General features: G+C 46.0%; 1 protein-coding gene across 1 annotated transcript in view; it reads right to left on the bottom strand.

The window, feature by feature from the left end:
- Positions 1 to 2,960: 2,960 nt before the first annotated feature.
- Positions 2,961 to 14,992, bottom strand: part of LOC103359447 (solute carrier family 12 member 9) — a 78,983-nt gene continuing 66,951 nt past the window's right edge. Inside the window, exons 11-13 of the mRNA XM_008284787.1 lie at positions 8,640 to 8,814; positions 7,102 to 7,248; positions 2,961 to 5,511 (exon numbers count right to left, since the gene is read on the bottom strand). Of these exons, the coding sequence (XP_008283009.1) occupies positions 4,556 to 5,511; positions 7,102 to 7,248; positions 8,640 to 8,814 (1,278 nt within the window). The 3' untranslated portion in view covers positions 2,961 to 4,555. The remainder of the gene's footprint in view (positions 5,512 to 7,101; positions 7,249 to 8,639; positions 8,815 to 14,992) is intronic.

Here is a 14,992-nt window from a genome sequence, read left to right as displayed (position 1 = left end):
AATAGTTAAAAGCTGATAAATGAAACTCAAAGATGTGACTGTGGTCTTTACTTCTGTAGAAATACAAACAGCAGATGAAGATGAAAGTGGTGATCAGGTGGTCCGTCTGTCTCCAGGACATGGTGTGGACCCACCGTGTTCGGCCCGAGAGCACGTCACAAGAACGAGCTAATCTAAAAACTTAATGTGTACAGTTCTGCCTTTTTCTTTTCTAAACCTTCCAAAGGGCAGATAAACAGAGCAGGTTTGCTTTCTTTCAGCTTCTAAATCAATTCCCTTATTCAAACAAGTGCACGCACATCCTGGAGAGATGTTTGAGTTTAAACAGCTTATCAAATTTCCTGCTTCGGCACAACACAGCAAGACAGGAGAGTCTGTGAAGTTACATCTGCATTTAGAACAGTGTGCTACATCTCTAGCCAGGTTTACATCACTACACATCCCTAAATACCGTTCACAGGAAGGAGATCATGTGACAGCGGCCTGATGTCATTTTCCCAGTTTTGTACCTTTTTAGATTTCCAACCATCCAGCGGTTGTCTTTAAAAAAACAATCTTGCAGTAAAAGAAATCTAACGATGATTCATTTCAATCATTCGTTCACACAAAAGCTGTATTTTTCTGCATCAAAATATCAGCAGACCAACATTTGCCTGCAAAAAGCCCCCAGAACACACGGTCTGCATCCTATTTATCGTGCATGATTGAGCCGTTACACTGCAATTTGGTTGACATGAAGAAAAATGAGTTGCCTCGGCTGAAGCCACGACACATGACAGCCAGCGACCTCCGGGACTGTTTCCATCAAAGAGCTCAGATACACGTATGCACACATACTGGTACTTAGCACCGAGCATTCACCGGCTGAGAAGTCGAGGATCTCAGCGCTTTGCCACTAAAAATGAACAACAGATGTTCAATTACAGACTGGAGAACACTTTAGACGGCTGCACATTCAGACTACCACTGCTGTGCTAATGGGAGACTTTCGGCAGTTTCAACTCTCTAAATTTGGCCGTATGAATGTAAACCGGCACTTTCTGCACATTTGAATGCAAACATGATTCACGGGAGAAGCCGGGGGTCTGTTTGGCCTCCGAAAACCTTAACTAGTAATTGAATCTGGGCGTCAGTGTGACCAAATCCTACTTAACACCCTCCGCCACCCCTCTCCTCCCTTCATCTCTCCCTCCGATCCATCTGATGACTCCGGCAATCTGCGTGTCATGTACAATTAAGTGGATCTGAAGATGCAGAGAGGGAGACGAAATTTAAAGTGCTGTAGAAATTAGAAGCGATGAAGTGTGTGTGTGTGCCGACGGCGTCCCCGGTGGTTGGAGCTCTGACGCACCGTGGAAGTGACAACGTAGTGACAGGTTTCCTCTGATCAGGGCTGCAGACATGACAGAGCCGACTTTCTGACTCGTACTTCACCTCTCCAACACACATATTGAGGAGAAGCCCTGTGGCTGAGCGCTGCGCCGTCCCTCCTCCTCCTTCACTTCTGTGTTTTTTGTAGCCAACAGAATTTTTTTTGTTTGAAGAACCTCGACACTTTGAAGGCCAAAATTTTAGGAGCCTGAAGCGTACGGAGAGAAATTAGTGTCAAATGAGCCACGAGTAAAAAACACAACGCAAACGATTAAACACATGTAGAAATAAACACACTCGGATGAATTCCAGCACTGAAGATGTGAAGTATGTTTCCAGACTTCACAGGTATCACTACGTGTACATTTCCAGGGTATATGAAGGTCTGCACCTTGTCCTACATCGTTCACACACATCAGGGTCTTGTGTGGATTGTGTGACCCACAAATGTATGACGGGTTCTGGTGCTGGTGGAAAACCTGGAAGTCTTCTCAGTGCATGCATGTGAGATGTGAGAGTGTTTTCTGGTATTTGTTTTCATTTTTAGAGATGCATGTGTGTATCTGGTGGTTTTGGAGTTATGTTTCTGCTTTTGTTTCTGTATTTGGTGGTTTTATGTTTTATGGTGTGTTTCTACATTTGACTGTTTTGCCATGTTTCTGTTTGTTTTATGTTTTTGAGGTGTCAGGCTGTTTCTGTATTTACTTCTCTTGTCAGATTTTAGTGTTTTTTCCCCCAAATGTGTGAAAGTCTTTTCTATCAGTGAACATGTCTTCATTATTCTCTTGCGTTCTCTCGGTTTGCATGTTCTCACCATGCAGAGCATTCAGCCTTCAGCGCCACCAGCTTCAGGCATGTAGAGGTTGTTTCCTGTCCTTTATGATGCAGACATGCTCATCGACTGCCTCTGTGCCCTCACAACAACACTGTTAGCATCCATTTAAATTCTACATTAGCTTGTCCTTCGTGCTCTTCTTCTTCACTGCTGACTTATTCAGGTCGGTTTGTATAGATTTGTAAATCTGTTTCACATTTATTCAAACTGTTCTTTCTTTTTTTCTGAGACTATTTTTTATAGTCCGTTGCTCCACACACACATCAGGAAACTGAAGCCATGAACCCGGTTCTCTGCCGGCACGCCGACACACATAAACACACATAGATCAAATCCTCTCAGAGCCGGGGTCTCTCCCTCAGTGATAAATGTCAGCATCCCTCCTCCTGAACAGATATCGATGGTTATTTGGGCTTATTTCTCCAATCTGTTGTTCACCTCAGAACGGAGATGGAATCCATTTCTGCCTGGTTGGCAGCGAGGGTGACTGTAGGACAAGGTAATTTGGCTGCCTGGCACCCTCTAGTATCTCTCTGTCTGAGCTGCTGAGCTATCTCAGGCCCTATTTCCAAAGTTTACCTCAAACAAACAAGAGTGTGCACGCACAAAAAGCCCTCAGCTCTGTGCTCAGAGACGCACAAACTGGTCTTCAGCTGAAATGAAACAAAGTCCAGACACTCGGAGCAGTTGTTAAATTTGATCTGGCTTCAGTAAACAATCTCCTGCCCGAGGAGGGAAAAAAAAAGAAGACAAATAATAAAAACATTTTATTTTTGTCTGTCATTTCAGTTTACATCTTGTAAAGTTTTTATATATATATCAGATTTCAAAAGCAATTCAGACACTGAATCTTTCATTTCTTCACTAAAGCGTGTTCTGCTCAAGTTTTCTGGTTCCCACAAAAGTTGGAGAACAGAAATCCAAGACAAAGATTTGAAGAAATGTAGTGTCAGTGGTTTGTTGAGGAGGAGTGTAGTGTCCAAACAAAACCTATCTACAGAACCAGAGTAGATCTAATTGGTCCACAAGTAAACACGTATCTCATCCGAGCGCAGTGGAAGGCTGTCGAGGCAGGTTCAGATCCAAGCACAGCCCCTCTTCAAACACGGATCTGGAGCCCACATGTGTCAGCGGCAGCGTGAGGAAGATTGTCTGAGCTGAAGGAATCTATTTTACTAGCAGTGACTTCAGAGACTCAGAGTTTAAGGATCACTACCCCTTCGACTACTGTCACAGAGGAAACAGAGCGCATTATCAAGCAGTGGGAATACTGCTGGCCTCAGTGTGCCGGCTAGCACAGTGATAACACAGCTTAAAGGGAAACTACGCACAATCACAAATACCTCATAAATCCCATTTGTGTCGACGCAGTTCAGCAAAACTTACACAGGTTCACTTTAAATGTTTGAGGACTTTGGGTAAAGGCTGCAGAGCCGAGCAGCTCTTTGAACTCATTCAGGCACTTCAGTAGGAGTCTGGTCGAGCACCGCGGCCGCTGCTGAACGAAAACTGAAAGTGATTAGTACACAGGAGGCTTAAAAACAAATCAGTAAAATATCACAGATCATCACAGTAGTTACTGGTGCTGTAAACACGTCTGTGGATTTAAAAGCTGCACGACGTGCAGTTTGGCCGAGGAAGGAACAAAAGTGCATTTGGATAAAAGTGGAACGTGGTCCTGAGACATGAAATCCTTTTTGGAATAACACTGAACATCAGCAGCACCGATGCTATGATTCAGCTGCTTCCTTTGTCTGAAGCTGCTAAAGTGGAAGAGCAGCAGCAGAACCAGGGAAGCACGAAGGAATGCTACGACTAAGAAACGTTTGTGTGACACCGGGACAAACGAACCCATGTGCTGTCTGACGGGGGTTCTGATTGGCTGGCTGGCTCCACAGGTTCAGCGTTCAGTCACAGTTTCTACTCCTGCTAAATGTATTTTGGTTCGTTCAATCACAGTCTGATTGTGTTGTGCTGAAACTGCCACAAGGTTATCGAAAAAAATCATAGTGTCTTCCTGCTTGATGGGAAAACCAGAAGAGCAGGTAGAGAACGCAGATAAAATAAAGAAAGGGTGAAATATGTAGACAGTCATGTGGTAACCTACATGGGTTAGGGTTAGGGCCAACATGTGCTGCACGATGTGTGGTCTGCATCTTAAATATTCTAAAACAGGCTGCGCCTCTGGAGACGCTGTTGTGCGAGGCGGTGCAGATGGTGTTCATGAGCGAGCAGTGAATGATCTAAAGGGTTTCCCCGTTCTGCTGTTGAGGACAGACGTCGCTGGACACTGAAGCGCTGACAGCTCTCTGCATCCAAGGCACTTCCCACTGTGAGGACGGAGAGCGCTCACAGGTCGGTGGTGATGACGGGCGTGACACCGTGGATGAGCAGCGTGGGGCCCAGATCCTGAGTCAGCAGCTCCAGCTGGCGTAAATAGGCGCTGTAGCGGCGGGTGTCGGCTGGAGGTCGCGGCAAGTACAGGAAACGCACAGCAGGCGGGGGTCGGGCCTGATCCAGGATCAGCTGGTTGACGGCCGACAGGTAGTCGTCGGACAGGCGCGTGGCGTTGCTCGGGAAGCTGTTGACGTAATCGTCTTCGTTCTCCTCTTCCTCGTCGGCTCGCTTCTCCTCTGTTCCGCCGTCCGGGGATTGCGAGCGCTGCTTCTTGCCCCAGTCGTTCTGCCGCTGCCAGTGTAGCGCCACCTGCTGGTCCCAGGGCACGGTGTGGATCTGAGCTTTGATCCTCAGCTCTTTGAGCAGCTGGCCCAGCTTCTCCTCCGAGCCCCTCACGCTGCGTCCCTGCTCCACGCACAGGAAGAGGCGCAGCGTGGCCTTGCGCCAGGCTCTCACCATGTTGAGGATGCACGCCAGCTGCAGCAGGAACAGGGAGCAGGTGTCCACGTAGCTGCAGCTGTCTGGGCGCAGGAGGTTGACCGGCCACACGTCCACGTACACGGCTCCCTTCCCCGGAGAGGAGGAGGGCGGCGCCAGGGCCTGGGCTCGGTCAAAGTTGTTGAAGTGTCGAGCCAGAACCACGTTCTTCAGCATCTTCATGGCGTCGGCGATGATCGCCACGTACTCTTGAGGGCCGAGGACCTTCCCGTCCCCAAATTCACCGAAATCCGGTCTGTCACTGGACCCCCGCAGGGAGGCGAAGTGGAAGAGAGGAGGCTGCTCCAGCTCCTGGCCGGGGCCCGGGGGATCTGCAGACTGACTGGTGGACAGGGACGGATCAATCAGCTTGTCCTTTGGAAGACCGTCGTCATAGAAACCCAGGACGAGGGTGTTGGGACGCATTCCCCCTAGAAAGAGGAGAAGGAAGAGAAAAGAGAGACGAGGAACACGATGAGACGAGGCCACGTCGTCGGCTCTAAAGGATTTCTTTATCACCATCACTGATCATCAGTATTGATCTGTTGAGATGCTGAGTGAAAGGTGGGAGTAAAAGTTCCACCTGATGGAGAGAAAGAAAGAAAGAAATGTGAAGAAGACACGTGTTGGAGGGAGAACTGGGATGAAAGCCAAAGACAGATAAGAGGAAGACTGGCTGGAGTGAGACGTGAGTGACAGGACGGAGGACGACAACAAACAGCAGAGAGAAAAGTCACTACAAGTCCAGTTCTGTTGAAGTTTGGAGCAGAACAACAGGCACAGATACTAGCTTCCTGTTAAAACCGACAGTTAAAGAACAAAGAAATACGTTTTTTAAAATTCAGCCAATCCAACAGATAAAACAGAAACGTTCATGAACAACACATCAGCAGGGAAACAACCAGGTGGAACCTTTGAATGCACCTGCAGCTAAAGTGAGAACATGTTCAAGGACACGATGCTGTACCTGAGGTTGAAGCACTGAAAGCAATTGAAGTGGCGTTAAAGCTAAACGACATACAGAAGTGGACACGGCCGTGAAAACTGAACAGACTGAGGAGAGTGTTGGTGGTAAACAGAGCTGACATGGAATCACAGTGTGACGTTAGAGTGGCATTTACAACACAGATACCACACAGAGCTCCATTCTAAGTGTGAGGCGATGAAGTGTCGGGTTCATGTTCTCCCAGCAGTCGGCTGTAACATCAACCAACAGCGAACCAGTCGTTACACAAACAAAGAACACTGGAGGTTTTTCAACAGGCCGACAACGTCACGTTGAAAGAAAATCTCACAACATTGGTTGTAGAAGCAGATTACCGTAATATCTGGACTATAAGCCGCCACTTTTTTTGAGCGGTTGGGGTTTAACCACGGTTTTGGTTATTTTAACCTTTTTTTTTTTTGATTTTTTCTTTTTCCACGTTGGCCGCTTGCGGCTTGGTTCGTTCCCCCCTTGTTTTTTTTTTTAAGTTCGTTGGTTGGGGTTGTTTTTCGGTTGCTTTATTGTTTTGAGATTTCTGTTGTTTTTTTTTGGCCCTTCGGTTCCGGAATTTTGCCCGGTTTTTTTTTGCCTTTTTCGGTTGTTGGGTTCCGGCCGGAGGCCTTGACGGCCACAGGAGTCTTTGTCATGGTGGCTTATTGTCAGCTAAACTCCCACAGTGCTCTCAGTCGGACCCTCCTCAGGTCGCTGGACCTTAAACATAAACGAGCTGGAGTCCTTTATGTCATTAAACAGTAAGAGGCGCCCCCTGCTGGTGCAACCTGGTACTTTAGCTCATCTACTAACATTTTTTGACATGCACGCCCTCCGTCCTCTGTTTAGCCAACAGGTTTTATCTGAAGTTGATCGAATAACAATCATCATTAACATCCCTTGTTTGCTAAGACGTGTTTCTGACTTTAAGGTGGAACAGCTCAGCGGGGCTCTAACTGATTATGTCACTCATGTTTACAAGATAAAAAAAAGCTTGATTACCACCTGAGGGGTCTTCGGGACACTGTGTGCTGGTAATACTGACCTAGTCCCGAGATAAAGAGCAGATGCTGGACGCCGTGACGAACAGAGTCCGCCAGCGTCAGGTTGACAAAGGCCTTGATGTTTAGATGATCCACCAGGGACAGCCAGGAGTCATACTGGGACTGCAGAGGGTCGGATGGTAAAGTGTCTGGGAGGGAGGGAGGAGAAAAAAAAACCACTGTGATGTGAGGTAAGAAGTAGAGCTGACAGTTCAATAGAAGTGCTGCTGAGATGCAAAGAATGTGAAGGAAAGAGGAGGCCAAGGAGGAGAGCTAAACGAGTAAAAGGAGAGAGAAGAGAAGTCAGTGTGACAGAGCTGGATTAGAGGCAGAGTGAGAGAGATACGAGACAAGATGCTGAGATGTGGGAGGGCAAGAAAGAAAGAGGAAGACGCCGGCACGAATGACAGCCGAGACAGAATGTGAGCCGGAGCGAGGGATAGAGGGAAGCGCAAACAGGCAGACAGATGATCAATCATCCTAGAAAAACATCAGTACGTATGTGGAGAGTAAAGCAGAGGCCACGTCTACAGACTACTCCTGTGGAAGCTTCAGCCGTGTTTGGACCTCTTCAGCTTCTACCGCGGCTGTTCCCGTTGATAGATAAGCATTCTGCTCAGCTTTAAGGCAAACTGCTGCCAGACAAAGGCCAGAATAAATAAAGAGGAGCTGAGAGTGCTCACCAACAAACCGCACTTCAGTGTAATTACGTGAATGAATAACTCCTTCACATTTCTCCAGACCAAGTGTCTCGTCGAAGGGCCCTTCAGCAGCTAATGGACATATCGCTTTTTGCTGTGAAACACTCGGCGGATTTGGATTCTGAAGTGTCCATTCAGGACCGGTCTCTGCGTCCCACAAACCTTCCAGCGAAAACCCCCAAAAGACGAAGACGATCAATGACCCTGCTCCTTGAAAATCTGCTGGTGTGCGCCTCTGCACAAAAGAGAGGAGACGCCTCCCGAGCTTTGAGCGTGCGATTACTTCCCTCGAAATAAAACGGCAGCAGACGAGCCGATGTCACCGAGAAGGGTCCAGCATTCTAAACCGGACCGTTAAATGATGCGCCGCTCAATGTGAGACTTCACATCCTATTGCCAACAGGGAGGCATTTTTCTCATTCATATACTTAACGTATCTGGAAAAGATTGTACAGCCGTTCTGAACCGGTCCCAAATGAAAACACTTAAGTAAAGTGGTAGCGGCAGTATTTTTTCCCATTAAAGAGCAGTACAACAAATCACTATTAAAGTTTCAGCAATAATGTAAAAGTTTTGAGGTTAAAAACACAAAACAAGCTTTCAGATTTGTCACTGCCGCCTCTAAACATGATAATCATGTTAAATTATCCAAAAACTACATCCCACCACCATCTCTGATTTATTTTGCTCATAATTAATAGTCTCCCTCTCACACTGAGCGGGTTTGGATGAGAAATGATGCAGAAGTAAAGTTTCCTCTGATGCAGAAGTCGCTGGAGAAGGACGGGATTTATGAAAATAAAAAGCGGCTTCGTGTTTGGACGCCTGGATGTCCTTACTGAGGTCTCCCAGCTGGACGTGTCCCAGCACGTACAGGCCGCTCTTCTTGATGTCGTTGATGAAGGTGATGAGGCCAACGCTGCTGCGAGGGTTGGAAACCATCAGCAGGACCTGAGGCCTCCAGAACTTCACGTGGTCCTTCCTCACGTCCAGCATCAGCAAGTACTTACGCACCTGCAGGAGGGAAGAGAGACAGGATGTCACTGAGAGGAGTGTTTCCTTTAAAGCCTGTGGTCCATACATAGACTCCGGCTGCATGGTGTGTGATCTCAACATTATCACTGAGTCTGCAGGAAGTGTGACGTGACGTGAGGCAAACCAACACGCTAACACATCATGCTACTGGTTCACCTGCTCGTTAAGAGCAGAAAACGAGCACAGTTCTTATTTTCCATGACAAACCTGAAAGAGAAGACGTCTGATAGAATAACTGAATGCAATTGTTTGTTTGTTTTATGAGAAAGACTTCAGACTGAAACAGAAAGTGTGATGTCAGTTTCTGTACAGCAGCATCACTAGAACATCAGTCACCATGTACGATTCCAACATGTTGCTGATTAAAACGCTCCACTCTGTAAACATCCATCCATCATCTCTACACCTTAATCCTCACCAGGGTCATGGGGGGCGGAGCCTATCCCAGCTGACTCAGGGTGAAGGCAGGTTCACCTGGACAGGTAACCAGTCTATCACAGGGCTACACTTAGAGACAGACAACCAAGCACACTCACATTCACACCTACGGACAATTTACAATCACCAATTAACCTCAGCATGTTTCTGGACTGTGGGAGGAAGCCGGAGAACCCGGAGAGAACCCACGCTGCACGGGGAGAACATGGAGACTCCACGCAGAAAGATCCTGGGTGTCCTCACGGGGACGTGAACCAGCGACCTTCTAGCTGTGAGGCCACGGTGCTAACCACTGAGACACCTTGCAGCCCATTATAAAAACAGTTCATGTAAATTATTTGGTTTTAACTTTGGTCAGTCTGACATTAGAGAACTTATTTCACTCTATTCAGAGTAACATTTGGTCATACGCATGTTGGAGTTTCTACACGGCAGGAACTGAGTGGAGACCAGAAGCTTCTGTGTTAACTGATAAGCAAACGTTATTCTCGTCATCCAGTATGTGGAACTCCCAATTAGTCAGTCAGAGCTGATGAAGCCTCCTGGATGAAGGTGGAACGTCTTCAAGGAACTCCAGCAGGTCCAGCTGCTACCATTAAACTATGAGAATAGCCCTGAGCTGGAGGACTGAGGATCTTCACAGACATGAGCAAATGTTCACCAAGTGATTTGTTTTTGGCCCAAATTTGTGGGACGATATCTACATTCTAGATGATTTAAATCTCATTTTTATGCAGATTTATACGTTAGGAATACAACAGGATACAGCACAATACTGTGGAGATTAAAAAAACAACAACAACAAAACAGTGATCTTTTCATTTAAAGGTACAATAAAAAATATTTCTGATAAATATAAATTTAGCATCTCAGTGTGAGCCACTATCAGGCAGTTGTAAGGAAATATTTCAGCTACAGAAAGCTCGACGTCGAACCAAAACCAGGCGCTCTGTCTGCAGTGTCTGGTTGCCACTAAACAAAGCAACGATTGATTAGTTTGACCTTTGAAATCAGTACTCAGTGATCTTTGTATGACGAGTCCAAAGCCGGATCTGAATGCAATCAAAGCGGGAAACTATTCCGAACGCCTTCGTCAGTCGTACACCTTCTGAGGAAAGTTTCAAAGCATTTCCCATGTTTTGCTTTTTCCTTCTGAATGATTCTTGTCTCATTAAAGATTTATGTCATACTGCATACAAAAATATGTCTGACTTCTTCTGGCCATCATTATGCTGTTTCCATGGAGGGGCAGGATTTTGTATTGCAGTGAAAAATGAGCCCCAGTGAGAAAAAATGTGACAGAAGCTAAACGTGCCCAGAAACAGAGGTCTACAGGCATTAGTTTGACGTTTCAAACCCAGCGGCTGCATCCACCTCTTATACAGTCTGTGGTCCAGACCTGTGCTGATCATGTATGTAGGGTGGAGTTTCCAAAAAAAGAAAAAAAAGAGGTTCCTCTGCAGTTATCAGACACTCAGGCTCCAAACTTAAGTCCACTTTAATTACACGAGTCCCCAAAGGCCACGTCTGGAGGTGATTTCACTTCGGTTTTTAGTTTTTCTTTTAACTTTCTGTTACTTTTTTTACTTTTTCTTGCAAGATTATTGCAGGATTTTCATGAAGCAAGTAGAAATATGAATGTCTTGACTGTGTATGTTTAATGTCTGTTCTGTGCAGACAGGAGAGGAGACGTATAGGGATCATCATCAACACCAGGAACATGGGACCTAATACACGAGTTTTATATTTTTACATAGTTTGTTAAAGAAACCACTTTAGACACAAATGCTCACCAGCTTGAGACAGACACAGATAGACAGTTTTTAGCAAAGCATATTGTATAGTCAGTCAGAATTCAATGTACACACTCATCTCAGGAGGCTAATTAGAAGATATCTGTGGGATAGCAAGAATGCTACTAAACATACCACAGACAGGCCGATGACGGATTTTTTCTCATCGAACACGAAGGTTGGCAGACACGCAGTTAGAAATCAAATCTCACCATATGTTTCAATTTGTAGCTTTCCAGGGGGTTTCAATCACACAGCGGCACACACAACTATATCTGTTCACATCTCTTTTCCTGCTGGAACTCCGTAGACGGAACCTCGGCTTTTTAGTTAACGCAGATGAGAAGTCCTTATAATGAAAAAGCCACAGTTCTGTGACAACGGGAGAAACTTCATCTGCTGTGACTGAAAGCTCCACAGCAGCTTCTGAATGGTTTCTCAACTGCTGCTTCCAAGGTGAGGAATGAACTCCTCCTGACCCGGGTCGGGTGAAGGACTATTAGCCCGGGTGCTGTAGCATCCCGTCTTGGCTGTAACTTTACATCTTCCACACGGACATGAGGCTGATGTCGATCTTCTCATCTGACTCACACCGCGAAGGTGCGTTAGTCTACTTCCTAAAATGTCAAACTATTCCCTGGACGGCTCAGAACGTAACGCTGCGTATGTGCCTCGAGCCCATATGTATGCATGTGCCGCTGTATGGTGACCACGGGGACGTCTCTTATCAGGAAACAAATTACATCTGTAATCATCATCCCGTTGGGCTGTGAGGCTGTGGCAGGGACCAAAAGGTGTGTGTGTGTGTGTGTGTGTGTGTGTGTGTGTGTGTGTGTGTGTGTGTGTGTGTGTGTGTGTGTGTGTGTGTGTGTGTCATTCAGACTGTTAGTGGGAGAAACGAGCCTGTGTGTGATTGCTTATGAATATGCATTGAAGAGCCTGTGTGTATCAGTATGTATTACAATGCATGCTGTAGCAGCAGCGTCATTAGGATTCTGACGGTGCGCCGAGGAGGTGGCATCAAGGTGTCATTAAGGAAATGTAACCAAGTGGAACCAAACATTAGATCTAAACCTACAGTCTACTAGGAGTGATTAACGCTCACTTTATACCCTCATTGGGATTAATGACCACTGACTCAGTGACGACATGTCTCCATGTTAGCGCTGCAGCGACATTCATGGCTCTGACAGAAGAAGGGCGACTCCAGAGGAGACTTCTGGGTTTGGGTTTTTTTTCCACTTTTGAAAGTTCAACATTAACCCTTCGAAGCCCAAAACTTTCCTTTAATTCATCAAAGCTTCTTTGTTCCACATGTCTCAGCCATGATTCACAAAAGAGGTTGTAAAAAGGCAAATGTAATGTCTGCAGCACGTCACCATTGTTTCCAGGATCGGTAACACCTGCAGCTACTTAGAAAAATGACAATTCCAGGATTTTTCAATTTTTGTAAAAAGAGTAATTTCCAGACTATTGAGGCACCTGGATAGAAGCCACACCCACTAACTTTAAAAACCAGGTGTGTACATCTACAGGCTGCAGGTGTCCACGTTGGAACATGAGATATTTACACACAAAGAGGTTTAAATTAGCCGCAGCGTTCAAAGCGTGTGAAAGAAGCAGCAGCTTATAGTCCAGACATTACGGTAATCCAAAAAACAACCTTTTTCTTCTTTTTTTTTTTTTCCAGATTTACGTCACAAGTGTGTCATATTGCATAGAAGCCATTTATAAGGTCTCTCTGCTTCTGGCCACCGTTGTTCTGTTTCCATGGAGGTGCTGACTTTGTGACAGGAACAGAAATACCACAAACTGCTCAGAGTTCAGCGGGTTAGTGTTCCTGGTGTACCAGAAATGCTGAGGAGAAAGTCATGTCTGGCAAGAGCACACAGAGACGAGATGAAAAGAAAGAGATTTTCAGATGAGGGTGAGACAGAGCTGTAATTAGCCGGTTAAAGCAGTGAGAAGAAACACCTCCTAAATGGAAAAGTGTCACCTGAGAACGACTACAAATACTTTTAAATGACTTTCACCTTGACGATGCCTTTAATAGTCTGAGAACAACAAACTCCACTTTACGACTCCGCCTGAAAAGTCCTTCTTCTATACGTGAGTCTTAACAACACGAGTCCTGCTGAAGCTGCTGAGCTCATATTTGTCGATGCAGCCGTCGATCAGACATGAAGATGGAGCCGACATTATTTCCATCATAATCACAACTGTTTTCAGGCTCCTAACCCCTAATTTCTGGTTAAAGAAAACAAAAAACAAGATCCCAGAGGCAAAGTCCAACTGCCTCCACTCATCTAATCATCTCTCATCTCTTTATCTCTCCCGTCCCCGTCTTCCCATCAATCAGACTATCATCATCTCACTGTCGCTTCGCTCTCATCCATCACTTACTTTCTCCATCACTCATTCCCTCTCCCTGCATATATTCTGCCTCCTTCCTGCTCTTCTCCAGATACCATCAGCATTTCTAGCCTCAGTTCGTCTTCTTCTTCGCTCCTAAACGCCACCGACGGCTGCCTGTTATCTCCAGTTGTGTTTTATTGTTTGTTGCTGGTTGCCGTTGTGTCTTTCGTCCCCGGTTCAATGTCACCCAGTTGGCGCGCCGCCATACTGGCTGCTGCTGCTGGAGTGTATGTATGAGATAGGTACATGCACACGGCCGGCGTCTTCAGCCCGGGTCTATCAGCGTAATCATCCCACTGGGCCGGGCTCGCTGCCAGGGGTTTAGGCAGCGCTGCAGAGGGGAGGGACCAGACTGAGGCTCATTTGTAAAATGAGTATAAAAAGGTTTTAAGAGTTCTATTCAAAGTTCTTGGAAATAATAAACTCATTATCTAATAAACACATCCAGAACAATCCCACATTGCCGACTGCTGTTTATTCAGTGTAATAAGTGGATGCCAAATAAACTACTTTAATATTCCAACATGAAATGGGTTCGGTAAATAACGGGTATCTGTACCCGTCCTTGGCTCCAACAGACGCAGGTATCTGTCCAGTGGTGCTGTGGGTCCAGTAGGTCTGGTTCAGGAGTCCATCCGTGAGATGAACAAGAAATCCTGGTGTTAAAATCTAGAATTTAGACACAAACTCTAACATTAAAATGCCTTTCTGTACTTGTGTTTTACATCTGTCTAAACAGAATATCCTCCAGTGCTGATTGGCTGTTGCTCCTCATGTCTAACCAATCACACAGTAGAAGTACTGACGCATGCTTGTGACACGCACTGCCATCGATTTCATTCTTATGGTCTCTAAATGCTGAGCTTTTATGTTTATCTGGAGCATCAGAAACTTTTCTTGGATGCTTCCCAGGTTGTTGCTGCTGTGTCCTGCACCATCGTTGCTCCTTTCTTCAGCTCTGGTTGCTGCTGGTTCAGGTTCCTGGTAAACACAGCGCTACAGGTGCATTCAGAACTCTGGTTTCCTGTGAGATTCACCTGGTGCTGATACGTCTCATCAGCCATGTGTGGACTTGTTTGGCTCGAATGTAACAGATGCCCACAGACGTTAAAAGGCAAAGTCTCACCACTAGGACAGAAATGCAAAGATGGCGGTTGTACGACACACATCTGGCTCCTCCCCTCAAAAAGTAAACGTCAGGAAACGTCCAGCCAAAGACTGCTGCTGATGTCCCCGTCTGTGTTTTCTGTGATTTTTTATTGGTTTTATTGTGTGTTTTTACCTTTTTAAAAACACTTCCTGTCATCTGTTTTTTAATGTTTTCATCGTTGGTTTCTTGTGAACACTCTGTCAGCTGCTGATGAACAAACTCAAGGGACAAACAGTGAAGGTGGAGCTGAAGTGGTGGTGCTGCCCTGATGGAAGCACGGTGATGGTAGACTATGCAGATGCAGAGCAGAAGTTTAACCATGAGGAAAAGACACTTTTTAAACCTGACGTTGGTAAAAGTC

Source organism: Stegastes partitus, unplaced genomic scaffold, assembly GCF_000690725.1.
Source record: "Stegastes partitus isolate 25-593 unplaced genomic scaffold, Stegastes_partitus-1.0.2 Scaffold373, whole genome shotgun sequence".
Taxonomy (NCBI): Eukaryota; Metazoa; Chordata; class Actinopteri; family Pomacentridae; genus Stegastes; species Stegastes partitus.
This window is presented reverse-complemented; position numbering and strand designations above follow the sequence as displayed.